Source organism: Melospiza georgiana, chromosome 3, assembly GCF_028018845.1.
Source record: "Melospiza georgiana isolate bMelGeo1 chromosome 3, bMelGeo1.pri, whole genome shotgun sequence".
NCBI classification, from domain to species: domain Eukaryota; kingdom Metazoa; phylum Chordata; class Aves; order Passeriformes; family Passerellidae; genus Melospiza; species Melospiza georgiana.
The window spans coordinates 4,925,479-4,943,781 of NC_080432.1; the positions used below are offsets into that span (position 1 = coordinate 4,925,479).

Sequence of the window (18,303 nt, forward strand, 5' to 3'; positions counted from 1 at the left end):
TGATTTCACCTGTGTCAGCCAACGAACATGACCAAAAAGGGCACGTCCATTCACCTGGCCTATTTAGCCAGGTATTTTAGGTAACTTACTTTAACATGAAAACAATTGCTCTTAAAATTTTCTATTTCTTCTGGAAAATAAATAGAAAACACTTTTATATATGGTGCTGAAGGATTATAGTTGGTGGTGCTGGTCTAGTGGTGAACCTGCCAGTGCTGGGTTAATGGTGGGACTTCAGAGTCTTAGAGGTTCTTTTCCAACCTTAATGTTTCCCCGAGTCCATGATTTAAAAGGAAAACATTGCAGGTTAGATCAGGTAGAGAAATATACAGAGTTTGTCTGTCAGTTGAATGCCATTCCTAATGATGCTTGAGGTCATTCTGTAAGAAGATTATTAAATGAACATTCTTTCTCATTCTTTAGGTGAAATACTGCCCAAGCAACCCCTTTATTTCTTATTTTTATCATTTCAGAAGCTCAAAACTCTGCCATAACTGTTCACATTTATTTACATAAAGTTTTTGATATGTCACCAACACCTTATTTAGATGGAAAGTTGCATTAAAAAATCCAACAGCTATTTAAATGACAAATAGGTAAAGTTATTTAGTAGACAAAGGTGTGCAACAATATTTGTCAAACACCCTCACTCCTTTGCATTAATACTCTCCAGGATTGGGATAAAGCAAATAAGGAGACATAAGGGAATTTCCTAAAGAGGAACAGTTCAAGATGTGTGCATTTTGATTGCCCTATGCAGCAGCTGGATGGACACACAAAGGCATTTGAAAGGAGATGCTGGAGGTGGCCGTTCTCCATCACCTGGAAAGCCTGTGTCAGAAACAAGGCAATCAGGAAAAAAAGGGGAATGACCTCAGGAAAAAAAAATGGGAATAACATGGCAATTGATTCTGCTGGGAAATATACCAGACCAAAATGTAGGACCTCCTATGTACAAAGTTTCCACTGTGATGTAGGGCTGAAAGATCCAGATCTTGTTTTCATGATTTAACAGGACAGATATTCTGTGCTCTCCACAGTGGTGTGGCTGGGTGTGTGTGTACCCAGGGTATGGATATTCACAATTCTTCCCTTGAAGAGCCTTGAGGAGAATATCCAAATCACTTGTCATTTCCTGAAGCAATGCCCAGACCCAAATATGATACAGCCCAAAGCCCATCTCAGCAAGCAAAAACTGAGACAGTAAGTCAGACCAAACTGGGTTTTCCCAAAAGGTCCAATGAGGAAAATAGCCCAGCTCCACCCCTTGGATAAGGCATCTTCTTCTTGGCAGTTTGTGTTGTCAGTCCTTTTAGCTTAAAGTTTGCAATATCTGAAGATAATTTGTGACAGATTCAGCCTTGTTAGTGGGGAGAGAGAAATGTTTCATTTATTTAGAAGAACAAATATTAGAGCGCCAAAATATTGGAAAATAATTTCTTCAGTATCCCTATTTGTGTGTAAATCACCTGTACATGTCTAGGGGACTGACACACAAATAGGGATACTGTGGCTGCTGGACCTCACTGCGAAAATGGATAAATACTCTTCCAATACAGATTGTGTGCCTCTGTGTGTGTATGTACCTGCATGAGATTTAAGACATAACATCGTCAGAAAAAGTCGTGATTAAATGGACTTGACCCATTTTGAATTCCAAACACTATTAAAAGGCTCCTTTCCTGCTAAGATTTCGGCAAGGAAACTTTTCTGCACCCCTAAAATCCTTATTAGTGTGCAATAAGGATTGCACGTATGTCATGTGGGATCTTCACTAGGAAAACCTCTATGCAATAAATACACAGGATATTCGTGGCTGAGCTATGAGTAAAAAAAAAATCTAAGGAACTTTGCTCATGAGTTTGTCCTTTTTAATCACCTCCTTAGCAAATGTAGGAGCTCACAGGTTCTCACAATCAAAGCTGGCTGTGTGTCCTATCCTGTGGTGCAAAAAGGATGAATGATCACTTTTTAACAAAGCTCTGTTTCCTCTCTTTGAGCTGCTCAGATGAAATACAGTTGCTATGAAGGAAAAAACACATGTATGCTTATTTTAGCTTTGCCACTCGCAGGCTTAATTATGTGATAGACAAGAGTTTTCTTGCTAAATACTTTGGTTTCCCTTCCAAATGCAAAGACTAATTTTCAGGGAGAAAAAGCTGTGAGAACTTTGAACTTAGTTTGGATAATGGTCTAACTCTATGTTAGAGAAGCAATTAGACTCTCAAGAGCAAGAGATCATCCAACAGTAAACTATGTGAAATATAATTTTCTCCTCCATTTGTGAGAAAGTTTACAAACTAAACTTTTTAAACCATATAATAGATTTGGTCTCCAACCTATTTCCATTGTCTGAGCTAAGGGGAATGTTAAAAAAAAGCACTCATTAAAAATGAAAAATGGAGTTGCTCTCTTCAAATTCCTCTTTTTAGTAATTGCAGCTTTCCTTTTTAAGAACTATGAATATCCTTTTTACATTTAAATAAGTACTATAATTTCCTTTTTAAATAAAAGTTTACAATGAGAACTTGTGCTCTGAGAATGAGTATTTCACTGCAAAATAAAAAAAAATGTATTCAGGTTGTTGAAAGAGATTCTCTTTGCTTATCACAGCCTATACGAAGAGAGGTGATTTTCCATGTTTTATTTGCAATGCAAAATTATTTACTTTTTGGAAGAAAAGTTACAACTTGATTCCAGGCAACACAATTGAAAGTCACTGCTCCTTACTATGTGCAGCAAACCAGGATCTGTGAGATTTTCTTAAATGCTTAAAATACATATAGGCAGTGAGAAATACATCTGTGGTTGAATGAGCTGGTTTGTATTACAAACTGGAAAAAACCACATGCAATCCAGTATTTCAGACACAGGAGCACCCTGGGAAATTGAAATCACTATATTGACCTGTACTTTTTCCCTCCCATAGTGGGTGGGACGGTGTGCTCGCGTCTCTGTTTCTTTTTTTTTTTTACTATATCACCCAGATCCACGGAATTAGCCAGCTCCTCTGAAGGCAAACACCCATTATCAAGCTCCCACAGCCACCTGCTCTCCAGCAATGCCTCCAGACTTTGACACCAACATGAAGTTCAAGTTCTCGATCCTGGCACTTCTTCTGGAAGTGATTGTCATCATTTTGTTTGGGATATTTGTGGATTATGACTCAAATCCTTCTAGAGCGTTATACCCACGTAAGTATTTCTGTCTAAGATCTATAGAAGCTGAAATTTCTTTAAACTGATCCTTAGCAAGATTTCTGAATAACCTATGAGACCTACTGATAAAGCTGGAAAAGAAAGTTGTGTTTTGGGGCAAACACATTTTTCTGAGGTGTGAAAGCAGCAGGCTTCAAAGACAAATCCAAATTGAGCAGATACAAAATTCTGCAAGCACCTCACTGCTGAGAAGTTTACTTTTCTTTGAGAGAAGAGCCTGAGAAATAGTTCTGGTGTTTGCACAGCAGGTTAAGACTTGGAGCACTGTGAATTGCTTTGAAAGAGTCCAGCATTTTCCAGAGACAGATGGGGGTGTTTCTTGCCCGACCTTCTATCCTAATTGATGTATTAAATAATTAAAATTAATAGAATGTTTCATTGCTACCATCCAGGTTTGGAAAACGTATCTTATGAGAACATGGAAATTGAGATGCACATGCACCATTGCTATAAAATATTTGTGAAACCTGGACTCCAAAAGGGCCATAGTTTTTGTGACAAGGTGAATAAGCCCCTGCTATCTTCCAAAGCAGTGGCTCCATTAGGGGGCAATGGTTTAGCCTGAAAATTCTTCTCTTGATTCATTGCTCTGCAAATACTTGGTGAAGATCAGAAAAAGCTCCTGGCCTGAGAAGTACTTACTCACTTCTCTCGTGCAAAGACTATTGTGAATTAACAGAAAACAAAGTTTGCAGAGCTGCAAACTGTGTTTTCCTGGTGATATTGAAGGTTTGCTGTTCAGTTTTTTGGCTCTGAGGCCTCAATGACTTGTAGCCCTGATTGCAATGTGCTTACTGAGGATCACAGAGTACAGAACTCCCTGCCTGCAGGTAGCACCTGTGTAATTTTGAATGTAATTTTATAATTTTGAACCCTCTTTTTTCTCTCATCCTAACTGTCCTCTCAGTGGCTGTTACAGGCGCATGTGAAATCAGGTTGGAGTAGTCGTGTATTTTGTATTCTCACAGACAACTTCGTCTGGGTCAGAGAACAGCAAATGAGAGTATTATTCAGCTCCAGATGCAAGTCTGCTGATGGACATCAGGGGCTAATTACTCACATTTAGGTTAGATCCACTGGATGTGGCAGTATCCCTGAGCTATGGTACCTTGGGCTGTGGCCACTCTCTATGACACAGTTTGGCCATGTCAATGATGTTCATAGAGCCAAAGGAAAGTTTGTGTTGGAAGGGATCTTACAAATCACTTCATTCCAACCTCCTGCCACAGGCAGGGACACCTTCCACTATCCCAGATTTCTCCAAGCCCCATTCAACCTGGCATGGACACTTCAGGGATGAGGCAGCCACAGCTTCTCTGGAAAACCTCTACCAGGGTCTCTCCACCCCCACAGAGAAGAATTTCTTCCTAATACACAATGTAATTCTCTCATCTTTTTAATTTAAAATTTTTCCCTCTTGTCCTATCTTTATCTGCCCATTTAAGAAGCCACTCTCCCACTTTGTCATAAGCCCCTTAAGTACTACAAGGTGCTTTAAGGTCTCATATTAAACTATCCCAGTTGTACTGAACTATCCAAGTTCCTAAGTTAAGTCTAGACAGTGTATTGGGAATTACTCTTGGTCCACTGTCACCCAGGAGGTGATTGTTGGCCTAGGCAGAATTATGCCCAAACCCACATGAATAATTTGACAGCACAGGCCATTGTAGTCACAGTACAATACAGATCTTCAAACGTAACCTGCACAGTTAGAGATCACCTATGCTTATTTCTTCATTAGTATCAGTGTCTAAAAAGTGTGGGAGGAATTTCCTGCTGTCTCCTATGCCTCCCTGTGTGTGACTGTGTTATTCCTGCACACTTGTCCCTTGGCTGCCCACACAACTGACCTGTGAGCAGCCTTCTGGAATGGTTTGGGCTCCTGCACACTGGCCCCTTGACCTCCTGGCAGGCATGGCTTTAGGAATAGCATGAATAAGGGACTACTTTAAGGTGGGAACAGTGTTTTAGGAGAGAAAAACATATATTTCTCTTGGCCTGGCTGTTCAGATTACCAGTAGAGACATAAACCAAGCAAACACCACTGATGTCATATTGAATTTTTAGATGCTGGCCTCACAGAGGTCATTCCCAATAAAGAGTTGAAATAAAAGTAGATTCTCATAATACCTATATTTTCACTTCTAGGACCCCTTACTCTCAAATTTACCTGTACAAAGTGCAAACAAGTATACAGTTTGCCTGAGAACTTGGCAGAAATTTAATGATATGGTTGTATAGGTGTATTAGAAAGTACCTTGAGCCAGGACTTCCCTTGAGTCCCTAAAATGATGGGTTCAAACTGCTTCCCATGCTACACCTTAGGATGTTATCCCATCTGTACCTCAGAGATTTAGTTCTTTCATCTCAGTACTGCAGTGCAAGGTCTGATTTTGTATACCTTAGACACCACACAGCACCATGAATTCAAGCCGTTTTAGTGGTTTTGGACAGAAGAAAAAAGAAAATAATAGTGGAGGATCAGAATAACTTTACACTCAGGTAAGGAGGGCTAAGCTGAGATCATTCCCAAAGCATAGCTTTGCATTTTATCTATTTCTGGTGCATACAAGAACTGACATGGCAAATTGGATGGACAATTTCAGGTGTGTTGTGCCACTGGAATGGAAGAACAAGGAGGTGTGATGGTTCTTAGAGCACTGCGAGAGTATTTCTCTTGTATTGGCATCCTGTTTGCATCATCCTGTGAGCATCCATGACTCCTGGCTTAAGAAAACTTATGCATCCCTCTTGTTCAGGGTTCTGTGGTTTACAGCTCTAGGCCAAGCAAGATCAGTTCTAGAGTATGTCACAAGCACTTTTGTGTTGAGACTGACCACCTTGCAAGGGAGGTAATATCCTGGTCTTGGCCAGCCTTGCAGAATTCTGTGTGGTGGCTTTGTCCAGGATCTGCTGGAGTGCTTTTCCCAATCTTTATTTTCCTCCCTCCCAGAAGAGAGATGCTTTGCCAAACACAACTAGTTGTTGAAACAGTTCAGTTCAAATAATCTGTTTTCTTCATTATTTAAAGTCACTCCAGACCTTCTCTTTAAAATCATGCACAAAAGATAGTTAAAGTTCAAGGTACAGGATAAACTAGAAGGAATTTGTCCTCAACACCCATTAATTCACCTAGTTTTAACCCGGACTTTAAAACATTTGTGTGAATAATTCCAGACAGCTTTAAAATGTCCAGCCTGAAGAGGAAGAAAAAGGGTTGGAGGTGCTTGTGAACCACCTGCATTTCTATAGAATCTCAGAATTGGAAAGGACATTAAAGTTGATCATCTAATCCCAAGCCAACTAATGATGCTGTTTCTTAAATGCAAAGTAAAGGCTCTTACTGCTATTTCAGTGCTAGTGCAGGGCTGGAATATGACACTGCAAATATAAAAGTATTTATTAGGAATCCCCAGTAAATTCTTATACTTCTGGGCCCTCTTTTGGCCAAACCTGGTAATGCAAAACTGAGGAACACTTCAAGTAATGGGAATTCCAACTTCAAGCCAAATGTTACACTAACCAGATCATGTTTTTCATGCTTATTGGCATGCAAGAGCAATTAAATACAAATTTTTAAAAACAGTATCTCTACACTGGAAGTTCTTACTAATAGTGAAATCAGAAAAAAGTTGCAATAGAAAAAAGTTGCAATTAAAAAAATGTCCTGTAATTAGATTCAAACCTGTCTGGTTTAGAGTCAATTAAATCACATAAAACTCAAAAGTAAAACAATACTTTAAAATATAAAATACCCATGTTGTGATGATAGACTCAGTTATTAAAAGGATAAAAATCAAAATTAAAGTAATAACTTTAAAAAGTAGAAAATGAAATAACCATATTTTAACAAAATTAATATTTCAGAAAACAACCAAATATTTGAAGAAAGACGAATGGTATGCTGACTTAATATATTCATTCTAAAGTTTAAACTTTGCCTTAAAAGTAACTTTTCTCTTATGCATGTAAAAAAGATAAATGTCTCAGACAGTAATTTTTAGGGATCCCAAGGATTCCTTTGCACTGGGACACTTAGCACTCACCCAAACAAATCCCATGTATACTTTTGGAGTCAGTCAGAACACACTTCCTCTGACCACCTTGACTGGAAGAGGAACAAAACTTTTCTGTAAGGACATGAAGCTGTGATGATGTTCCAGGTAGCTGCATAAAGAGAGGACAGTGCCAGACACAAGTAAATTTGTAAGTATAGAGATCCAGTGGCTTTCCATAATGATATAGGAATCAACATAATCAATAATTAGGTGTGGCATTTTCCAGACATTCCATTTTCAGCTGGTAGACTTGTCATGAAGTGGGGAGAATGGATCACATGCATGACTGGAGTTTGGAACTCTTCTCTACTCAAGCTGCCTTCGTCCCCAGATTCTCACCCCTCTCAGCCACTCTTCGCAGTCTCTACATAAACGTGTTTTCCCTTCAGACTTTCAGGATGTCCATGTGATGATATTTGTTGGATTTGGCTTCCTGATGACCTTTCTGAAGAAATATGGATTCAGCAGTGTTGGTTTCAACATGCTCATTGCCGCCTTCGGTCTCCAGTGGGGAATCCTGATGCAAGGATTTTGGCATATGGAAAGTGGGAAAATTTCTGTTAACATTGAAAGGTATGTGTTAATTCACAAAAATTGTCTTATTTCACAAAAATCCCTAAAGATACCAGGAGAAGCCATAAATCACAACATCTATAGGGTCAGCCTAAATTTAACCTAAATTTCTTTAAGCCTTACTGTCTACCTCTCTTCTATCCTTCTGCCCTTCACCTCTGAGAGGGCCACTCCTGGTGCACTGGGCCAAAGTTGGTGAAGAAATTTGAGGTGGTACCTTGTGTGTGGGAAGTGTGGGTCCTGTAGAGAGATTGCTCTTAATCTCTGAAGCTGGGGAAGCTGGAAGATGCCCAGCAGTAGCACAGCACATCCCGCACCAGCAGGCATGGAAGGATCTGTCTTTCCATGACACATGGGGTCACAGAAGAAAGGCTGGAGCAGCATGTCTGTGCACTCACAAGGTTTTTTCTTACTTCCCAAGGAACGATTTCCATGACCATCATTCTCCAGCAGGCTCTGAACACCAATCACAGAATAAGAGACCTCATGGCAATGTCTCTAAGCACATTTAATGCCCCTCCTCTTCACCTGTCCTGCCTCTACCAAGGTCTCAGAGTGTTTTCCACATCTGCAGTTCTGCTTTCTGAGACAACTTGTAAACACTTTTGAAATGAACAGCATCCAAACATTACTGAGGGGAAAGCATGAATGATACAAGTAGCTCCCTCATGCTTATAGGCAGGCACCTTAAGAGGGACCCACAGGTTAGTGCCTCTCTGTGCTCTAAGTTTTTGATCAATTTCTGGTTTTATTTACCTTTGCCAATCCCCAAAACACATTAACACTGGTCCTGCCTGACAGCTCATGCAAAGATGATGCACAGACAGGTGTGCAAGGCTTCCAGGATTACATAAACCATCTGACCAAAGACCTCTCTGTCATCTTTGAAGCCTAGGTGGGAGTCAGGGCTGGAAATTGAGAGGCTGGAACATGTCTAGAGGGCAAAGGAGCTGGGGAAGAGTCAGGAGCACAGGTCTGAGGAGGAGCAGCTGAGGGAGCTGGAAAGGGGCTCAGCCTGGAGAAAAGGAGGTTCAGGGGGGACCTTCTGGCTCTGCACAGCTCCTGACAGGAGGGGACAGCCAGGGGGGTCAGGCTCTGCTTCCTCTGCACAAATGAGTGACAGGACAAGTAGAAATAGCCTGAAGTGACAGGAAGAAATCACACCAAGGTTGGATATTAGGAAAGATCTCTTCACAGAAAGGGTGGAAGGGTGGTCAGGCATTGGAACAGGCTGCCCAGGGAAGCTGTGGAGTCATCAGCCCTGGAAGTGTTTTTAAAAACCTGCAGAGGTGGCACTGAGGGACTTGGTTTAGTGGCGGACTTGTCAGTGAAGGGTAAAATGGTCTTAAAGACCTTTTCTAATCTAAATGATTCTGTGATTGGACACAATGGTCCTAGAGACCTTTTCCAGTCTAAATTATTCTGTGATTCCATGACATTCCTGCACATCCCCATACACTTCTCATCTGCCTTTTCATCATAATTCCAACGAGCTAAGCACATATATGATGTAAGCAGAAGAAAACCTTCTACACTTACTTTTCACTAGCTGGGAAGATCCTTACAAATCCATCTGGAAAGGTTTGATTTAATTTTTATCCATGGAGATGAACTTGATAACATTTTATCAGAAGAATTAAAGCTCTATAATTTTAATGATATCATTTAATGGCATGTTGGATATTAAACAGCTTTTAAACTGATTTTCTTTTATTTTTCTGGTTTGGGTTTTTGTTTTTGTTTTCTTTTTCTTACCTTCAGCATGATAAATGCAGACTTCAGTACAGCAACTGCTTTGATTTCATTTGGAGCACTCCTGGGGAAAACAAGTCCCATTCAGATGCTGATCCTGACTCTTCTGGAGATCACCATGTTTGCATGCAATGAACACCTAGTTACCAAAGTATTCAAGGTACAACTATTTAGCAATCATTGTTTTCTCTTTATAACAAATCCTTTCACAGACAGGCAATGAACACCTAGTTACCAAAGTATTCAAGGTACAGCTATTTAGCAATCATTGTTTTCTCTTGATAACAAATGCTTTCACTTGTTAATACTTCCAGTTTGCTTAGTCTAGGCTTTGATTTATACCACAGAATTAAACCATTAAGTGCTCCAGACTTCTCATTCATCAGACCCTTGTCTTTATGCTGTATAAAGTCTCTGGCATTATTTTGGGTCCCTGTTACAGGCCACAGATGTTGGAGCTTCCATGACTATACATGCTTTTGGAGCTTATTTTGGTTTGGCTGCAGCTTTCGTCTTGTATCGTCCTGGTCTGACAAACAAACATGACAATGATGAATCCACCTATCACTCAGACATGTTTGCCATGATTGGTAAGTGAAGTAATATCAAAAGCTGATCAGCTGTTCATCCCTCTCCCATCCCAATTTTTTTCTGATTACTTATTATTATGCTACATTAATTTTCCTGAGTATAATTCTGGAGGCAAATTCCTTTTAGTCTCACTAATTAACCACATTTTCAGTGGCACACATATTTTACAGTTTTTCCTTTCTTCCAAGGATGGAAAGGTGAAATAAAATATATGTTTTCACTGTGCATTAGTGGCGACTTCCTTTCTGCTAAATCTTGTACTTTTCAGCAGTACTTCCAAAGCAATTGTCCATAATTAATGGATTGAGTTGTCCCTGTCAGGGTAATGAATGTCAGAAACCATATATCTATCTGTCCATGAGAACGGTTCATAGACCAGTTCACCAGCTAAAACTTTCAGCTGTATTGATAGATGATAAAGGATTTGCATGTTAGATGATAAAGGATTTGCATGTGAATTGTGTTGCCTGTGCCTCCTGCTCTGGCTGGGGTTTCACTCTGCTGGTGAGCTCTGACAGCGAGAGGGGCATGACAAGGGGTCATTAAAGCCTTCCAGTAAGACTTCACAGGAGACCTTGCATCAAAATCCCAGCTTCCAGTGTCAGAAAAGCTTCTGCATATTCTATTATTTCTTCCAGAATTTTGGCTATTCCATGTTTCTCATCAATCGTCGTCCTCATTTTTTTGTAGCTCTGGTGCATTTGCCCTTGTGACTAAACAGCTTTTGCTTTGTTTTGACTTCTACTCATGCAGGTACCCTGTTCCTTTGGCTTTTTTGGCCCAGTTTTAACTCTGCCATTGCAGAAGCCCAGGTTACAGCCATTATCAACACTTACTACTCCTTGGCTGCCTGTACCATCGTAACATTTGCCCTCTCCAGCTTGGTGGATAAAAGAGGCAAATTCAGTATGGTAAGAATCACACCATAACCCTTGTTAAATCGAGTCAACCCTCTGCAATAAGGATGAGTAGGCAGATTCCCAGTGCCCATCTATCTGTCCAGGCTATCTGGAGTCTTTCCCCATACTATCCCCAGAATTAGAGGTATTATACTTGTAAAACCTTTAAAGTCTGATGAGAAGTGGCTGAGAGAGCTGAGGGGGCTTAAGAGAAAAGGAGGCACAGGCAGGATCTTCTCACTCTCTACAACTCCCTGAGAAGGAAAGGTTCAACTAGGTGGGGCTTGGTCTCCTCTTCAAATACCAAATGACAGCATGAGCCTCAATTTGCATCAGGGCAGGTTTAGACTGGATATTAGGAGAAATTTCTTCACAGAAGGGGTTGGAAAGCAGTGTAATGGACTGGGAACATGGTGGTTGTACTGGTTTGATGGTTGGATTTATTAACCTCAAAGGTCTCTTCCAGCCTTAATGATTCTGTGATGATTCTCTCTCATTCACAGAACCTGCTGGACCACAGAGACATTAGTCCAGTGTTCAGGTGGATTTTTGAATCTTATTCCAAAGTTCCTACTTGAGTTTCCTTATTACAGCAGCCAAAAATAGGTCTCTCAAGGAAATGAGCCATTCCCTGGAAATCTCAGTGCATCTCCACTGTGGTGGTGTTCTCAAGGGTCCCAGGACGAGAGAAGAGACAAGAATCTTGACTCCATGTTTCAGAAGCCGATTTATTATTTTATTATATATATTATATTAAAAGAAAATGATATATTAAAACTATACTAAAAGAATAGAAGAAAGGATTTCATCAGAAGGCTAGCAAGGAAAGGAACAGAATGATAATAAAATCTTGTGACTGACCAGAGAGTCCAAGACAGCTGGACTTGGATTGGCCATTAATTAGAAACAACCACATGAGACCAATCACAGATCCACCTGTTGCATTCCACAGCAGCAGATAATTATTGTTTACATTTTTTTTCTGAGGCCTCTCAGCTTCTCAGGAGAAAAATCCTAGCAAAAGGATTTTTCATAAAATATGTCCGTGACACTCCACAACAGACAAAACCAAACCAGCTTCTGTCCCCTTGCCCTAAAATCCAGCTCATTGTGTACCCACCCCTTTCCAGCAGCTGCAGTTATTTGTCTGAGCCCAGCATGTGCAAGGGAGCCTTTAGAGGCACTCAGCCCTAAAACAAGACACTGCTCCTCCTGTGCCACCTCTGCCTTGCTCTGTGTCCCCCTCTGCAGGTTCTCATTCAAAATGCCACCCTGGCAGGAGGAGTGGCAGTGGGTACCTGTGCTGACCTGGAAATCCACCCTTTCTCTGCCATGTTCATTGGGGTCATTGCTGGAATTGTCTCTGTCCTTGGGTTCCAGTTCCTGACTGTAAGTATTGGGGACCCAGCTCTGCTCCCATTTTTTATTTCTCTTTGGCATTCCTGGAGCTCCCTTGGTTTGCTACAAAGGGAGGATAGATACAGTAAATCCAGGTAATGGTGACTTTTATTAATTATTTGATTCTCGTACTTCTGCTCTTTCTTTTGCATACCATCTAGAGATCATGGAAAACCATTAACTCACTGTAAACTTCCCATTTCCCCTCGTTTCAGCCTGTGATGGCATCCAAGTTGAGAATTCAAGACACTTGTGGAGTTCATAACTTACATGGTTTACCTGGAATTCTGGGGGGTATTGCTGGCATCGTAGTGACTGCGATAAAAACAGAAACTAGGTGAGTTATAGAGAGAAGAGAGAAAAGATTTTTTATTTTTGAAGGTCTATTATAATTTGCTACCTAATTTGGATTATGACTTTTTCTCAGAAATGCATCATGATTTGATGTCAGGCATTGTATTCTCATTTAATTTGGGTTTTTCTTGATCTTCTGCCTTTAACACACTGTTTAAATGCCAAGCGTGTTAGACATTAAAAGCTCAAATAAAAATAAATAAATTAAAACATCAAAAAGAAACAGCACACTGAACCATTCAAACATAGAACAACCCTTATTATGACTCAGCAATTGCACTGTTGGTATTTGTAAGATTTAAAAAAAAAAAAAAGGCAAAATGGCTTTTTTCCACTATTTCCTAAGACTCTAAAAAGATAAAATGCTGGTTGTTTTGACAAAAGGGAGTATTCTCTAATGGCTTACAGGACATTAATAACCTTCTCAAAGAACTTGTTTTCAACTGTAGCCTAAAAGAAAGTTAAATTAAAGTCATGAGTTCCTTCCAGTACACAGCAATGGCAGGATTTGTTGGACTCGATGTTCTTGGAGATCTTTTCCAACCATAAAGATTCTAGGATATTTTCCTATCAGTCCCCTTGTCCAGCATGCAGCAAGTACAAGTTGTAAGACTGATCATCAGTCTCAAAGTGTAGCAATTTTTTGATGGGCAATGTTTTTGTTTTTTACTCTTTTCAGGAATGGTCACGTGCTGACTCCTGCCATGCAGGCTGCTGCCCTGGGAAGTACACTTGCAATTGCAATTGTGGGAGGAGCACTCACAGGTCAGTGTGATGCTTATAGTGACTAAAAAGTATATTAATTTAGCGGTTTCTCCATGGAGAACTTGAATGTATCAACAATTTTGTGTGAATAATAAAAAAATTGAAATAATGGGACCCAATGTCAGAAACTCAAATATGGAAAAACATTTTTCCAATGTTTTTGTCTTCAAATTAAGTTCAGGTTTGTCAGGAAGAATTTCTTCTCTGAAAGGGTGGTCAGGCATTGGAAGGGGCTTCCCTGGGAGGTGGTGGAGTCCCCATCCCTGGAAGTGTCCAATGAGTTACTGGATGTGGCACTCAGGACTCTGGTCTGGTTGACAAGATGGTGTTTGGTCTAGGATTGGACCTGATGATCTTGGAGGTTTTTTCCAACCTAAATGTTTATGTGATTCTGTGATTCTGTATATCTCACTGTAAACATGCTCCAAAGATACTGAGTTTTATACCTATAGGAACAATAAGGTGTTGTTTTGGAAGGAATTCTTCTCCAGATTCAGACACTTCAAATTCTGAACAGAAACTAGTCTGAGATCAAGACCTACTCAATGAGGTGTCACATGTTTCCATGCGTTTGTGAAAACTTCCAGACAAACAAACAGAAAATGAGGCTGAAACAGAAAATTTTGGTCTGAAATCTGGTCAATTACAAGCAAGCTCTTATTTATGCTCTTATTTATGTTTGTATGAAGAAATCAGCATCACCTCTCACAATAATTGACCTGATATCCCAGGATGGTTGAGCATTTCTGTAGATGAGGAAATCAGTCAGAAAACATAGCTGGATGTCTAGGGCACATCTGAGAGACATTAATTTGGTAATTTTCTTCATTTTTTTAAACCTCTGGTTTTCCTGCAGGTGCTATTCTAAAGATCCCTTTCTTGGGACAAGTATCTGACCAGAACTGCTTTGATGACTCTGCCTATTGGGAGGTAAGATGCAACTCCTTTTATTTTCATTGTATTGGAGGATGTACAGCCACTGCAGCCTCACTCTCCTGGGCTTTGTGGTTTGCACACATGAGTCAGAAAGGCTGCCTGTTCAAAACTCAAAAATTCAAAATCCTGCTCTACCTCAGGCTGTGAATTTATCAAGGCCAGGCCACCTTCAGGATAATTTTTGGCCTTGTTAGGTAATCATGCCTGTCTCATTGGACTCACATTGAACAAAAAGAAGAAAAAGACACAACAAATTGATATCACAGTGGAGGCCTTTATCTCTCTCTTATGTGCTCACTGTATCAGGTATCCTCTTCCTTATCAGAGACTGATAGCATATACTTAATTTAGTCAATATGAACTTTATTGTTTTATGCCAGGACAAACCCAAATAATATACCTTCCTTGTAAATAAAATGTGAAGTTAAAGGAAATTTTATTCATTTTTTTCAATAAATTAAACACTTTTTCTATTAAGAAAACCCTGAGTTCATCCCTCAGTATACAGAACTGATGGCTCATGTCAGGCTGTGTCAATGTTAATAAACAGACGTACATTATATACAAATAGAATTCCATTTTTGGCACATTTTAGTCTTCTTTTATGGCAAAAACAAATCTATATATCCTTAATTGAGCTCTTCTTTGTTTTTCATGGCAGGTTCCAGAGGACGAGACAGTACCTGAAATTCACTCCAGCCACCATGATGAGCACAGCAGATTTGAAGCTGCCATGTAGAAAAATTATTAATCTGCAGTATTTGTCCTAATGATGCTCTTTTCTGTTTCCAATGCTAAGAAACAACATCCAAGTATTGTCCCAGCCACACCAGGTTTTCAAGAAAAGGCTGAAGATGTGTATATTTTTGTAATAGAAAACAAGTATGATTTTAGATTACTTAGTCATTATGCCAAGCTCAGGTGAATAAATTAGGTTTTTCTAATATATTTGTTCATCAGAAAAAGGCACCACAAATTGCTCTTTAAAATTATCTATATTTTATCTTTTGTTGTCACTGACAACAATATAGCTGTTGTAATAAATTTTGAGTTTCAAGATTATTACAGGACAATATATTTGATTGAGAGATTTCTGAGTTACATACTTCAACTGTATAGGGGTAATAAAAAAGAAATTAATTGATATTTTTTATATGGATTTGAAAAAACTTTTCACCAGAGTACCCCAGCTTAAATTTTTGAGAGAGTGTGTTGTCCTGTTTTCTGATGGAGGACAAAACATGCTGTATTTTGAAGCTTGATTATGACAGGAAGCAAAATGTTGAAATAATTCTTATGGCAAAGAATGGAATACAGTGATTGATAAGGTAATATGAGTATCAAGATTCATTGTTAATATGTTTATTGAAAGAGAAAAGAAAGTGAAATTGTAAAAAATTCATTATTGTCATAGACCTATTTATTTATTGTCACAGATTTAGTTAGTTTCAAGGACATAATAAGGGAACTGAGTAGGAGCTATGAAAACCAAGTGATTGCATAATAGGTCTTATTCTATTCAACAGTAATAAGTGGATTGTAGCAATGTTAATTGTGGTATTCACATGCCCTCTGAACAGAGAGAAGCTGTGAGACAAGCAGAGAAGAAGGAAAACACAATTCTTATCTCGCTTGCTGTGCCTGTTTTGTGCTAAAGTAGAATGCAATGTGGAGATTGTTTACCCAAAGTGAGGATGTTTTGTTCCCCGGGCCTATCAGGGCCAAGAAATGTGTGTGTGTGTCAGACTGTCATGGGAGAGAGAATCAGAGATGAGTGCAGTGTGAGCAGTTGTGAGCAAGAGTGAATGCATGGCAGATTCAGTTTAGATGAAGTGTACATAGTACAGCATAATAAAGCAATTCCTTAGCCCTCTGATGATGGAGTTAGAGGCATCATTCTCTCACCCCCTCATCGGAGTCACCTTTGATTTACAATAGTTAATGGCAAGAAATAAAACCTGGACTAATGCCAGCTCCGGAAAAACATGAATTGTTTGGAACTGATTGGAAAGAAATTATGTTCAACCTGCAGAAGGCTTGGCAGAGAGCTTCCATGGGGCGAGTCACTGACTCTGAAGTCACTTTCTTCTAAAAGAAGTGAAAGCAAAAAGAAGAAAACTGAAGCTAAATTGAGGGAAATTAACTTCATCAGAGAAGTGATGACAGTAGCTGCTCAGTCCGGAGACAAAAATTGAGGCAGCTGAAGGAATTCCATGAAGTGCCTTTGTGCATGGGATAATCCATTGAGAGACAATGGATGGGAAGTGGAACTCATGCAGCAGGAACACAGTGCCTCAATCCATCATTCATGGAAAGCTACTGCTGATGTCTGAATAACAAGCCAAAGAGGGTGAACTTTCAACCTTTTTTTTTATACTAGGATCTTTTATCAAGTCTTACTTATCAGACTTAAGGGGAAAATTCCTCTCATATAAAATAGCACATACATTTTAATTTCTGCTGATGTATTTTTCCTTGAAAATCTTTAGAAAGATATAGGTAGGGCTGTCCCATATGTTATACCTGCTGTATACTGCTACATATGTCAGATTTCTATCCATGAATAAAAATACATTTGTTGTATCACACTCTAGTTCAGATAAGCTCTTTTGCAAATGTTCAATGACTGACTCTCTTATACCTTGTTGGCTGTAAGATGACCTTTATCCTCTCAAAGCTGTCACACATTCATTTTGTAAAAATTGAGGAAGCATTTAACAATGTAAATATTGCATTTGTAAAAATTTTAGAAGTATTTTGTGCATAATTTATGAAGTGTTGAAGTACTTGAAAAATATTAATCTCTGATCAGCCTATAAAAATCTTATCTTCAATACATGAATTTCACCCCTTAAATTCCTGTTTGGGAGTTCAGAGGGTCTTTCATTCACCTTAAAGCAGGTGAGGTAATTTCACTAGTTTTGAGTGCTGACCACACAGGAACACTTGAGTGAGGAAGCATCACCCACTGGCAGTAAATTAATAATCTGAATTATCGCAATTAATAATTTGAATTGGTTGGAAAATACATCCAAGATCATCAAGTCCGACCTTGGAGGGATTATCATCATGGCCAGTAAATCACATTGAGAATGTCGTGTCTACTCACTTCTGGAACACTTCCAGGGATGGTGGCTCCCCTGCTTCCCTGGGGAGCCTGTTCCAGTGTTTAACCTCTCTTCCAGTAAAGAATTTTTTCCTAATATCCAGCCTAAACCTTCCCTGGTGATTGATGCCTTCAATAATAACATGTAGGGGTTCTTTTAAAATCCAAAAGGGAAAAAATGAATTATACATTTTTGTTTTGCAGCTCTCCTTGTAATCTTTCCATAGTAATCCATATCCTCATTCTCTCAGTATTCATCGTCCCCCAACTTCTTTTTCAGAATATTCCTCTCCCAGAGAAATCAGTCCCTTAGGGTCTCTCAAAAAACAGAGCGAGGAGATAAATCCCTTTGCTTTACCAGAACTTTAAATGCTTTTTTTTTTTTCATGTGACCGTGCCCTTGAAGTGTACAACTTGTTTCTCCAAAGGTTTTTACCCTAATTGCTCACACCCACATTGCCAATGCCAGTGGCATTTGGTTCTCTGGCTTATGGCATTTTCTTCGGTTGCTTATTTCCCAATTAGTCAAAACTTTGAATCAGCAGAGCTTCATAAATAATCAGTTACAACTTCTGTGCAATACATGACTGGATGCTTAAAAGACAAAAGTTGAAATTATTTTACTAAAAACCCTTTTGTTCTTCCATGAGGAA

General features: G+C 39.3%; 1 protein-coding gene across 1 annotated transcript; it reads left to right on the top strand.

The window, feature by feature from the left end:
• The first annotated feature begins 3,061 nt into the window (after positions 1-3,061).
• Positions 3,062-17,140, top strand: RHAG (Rh associated glycoprotein). Its single transcript, XM_058020621.1, has 10 exons — positions 3,062-3,194; positions 7,666-7,849; positions 9,611-9,761; positions 10,044-10,191; positions 10,946-11,103; positions 12,343-12,480; positions 12,705-12,826; positions 13,523-13,608; positions 14,465-14,538; positions 15,206-17,140. The coding sequence occupies exons 1-10, from the start codon at positions 3,062-3,064 to the stop codon at positions 15,281-15,283; spliced, it is 1,272 nt and encodes a 423-aa protein (XP_057876604.1). The 3' UTR covers positions 15,284-17,140.
• Positions 17,141-18,303: the final 1,163 nt, after the last annotated feature.

Bases quoted from the DNA above. Each gene is read 5' to 3' on its own strand.
- RHAG (XM_058020621.1), top strand. From the start codon at position 3,062: ATGCCTCCAGACTTTGACACCAACATGAAGTTCAAGTTCTCGATCCTG. The intron at 3,195-7,665 runs GTAAGTATTTCT...TTTTCCCTTCAG, and splicing joins TTCTAGAGCGTTATACCCAC to ACTTTCAGGATGTCCATGTG. The intron at 12,481-12,704 runs GTAAGTATTGGG...CCCTCGTTTCAG, and splicing joins TTGGGTTCCAGTTCCTGACT to CCTGTGATGGCATCCAAGTT.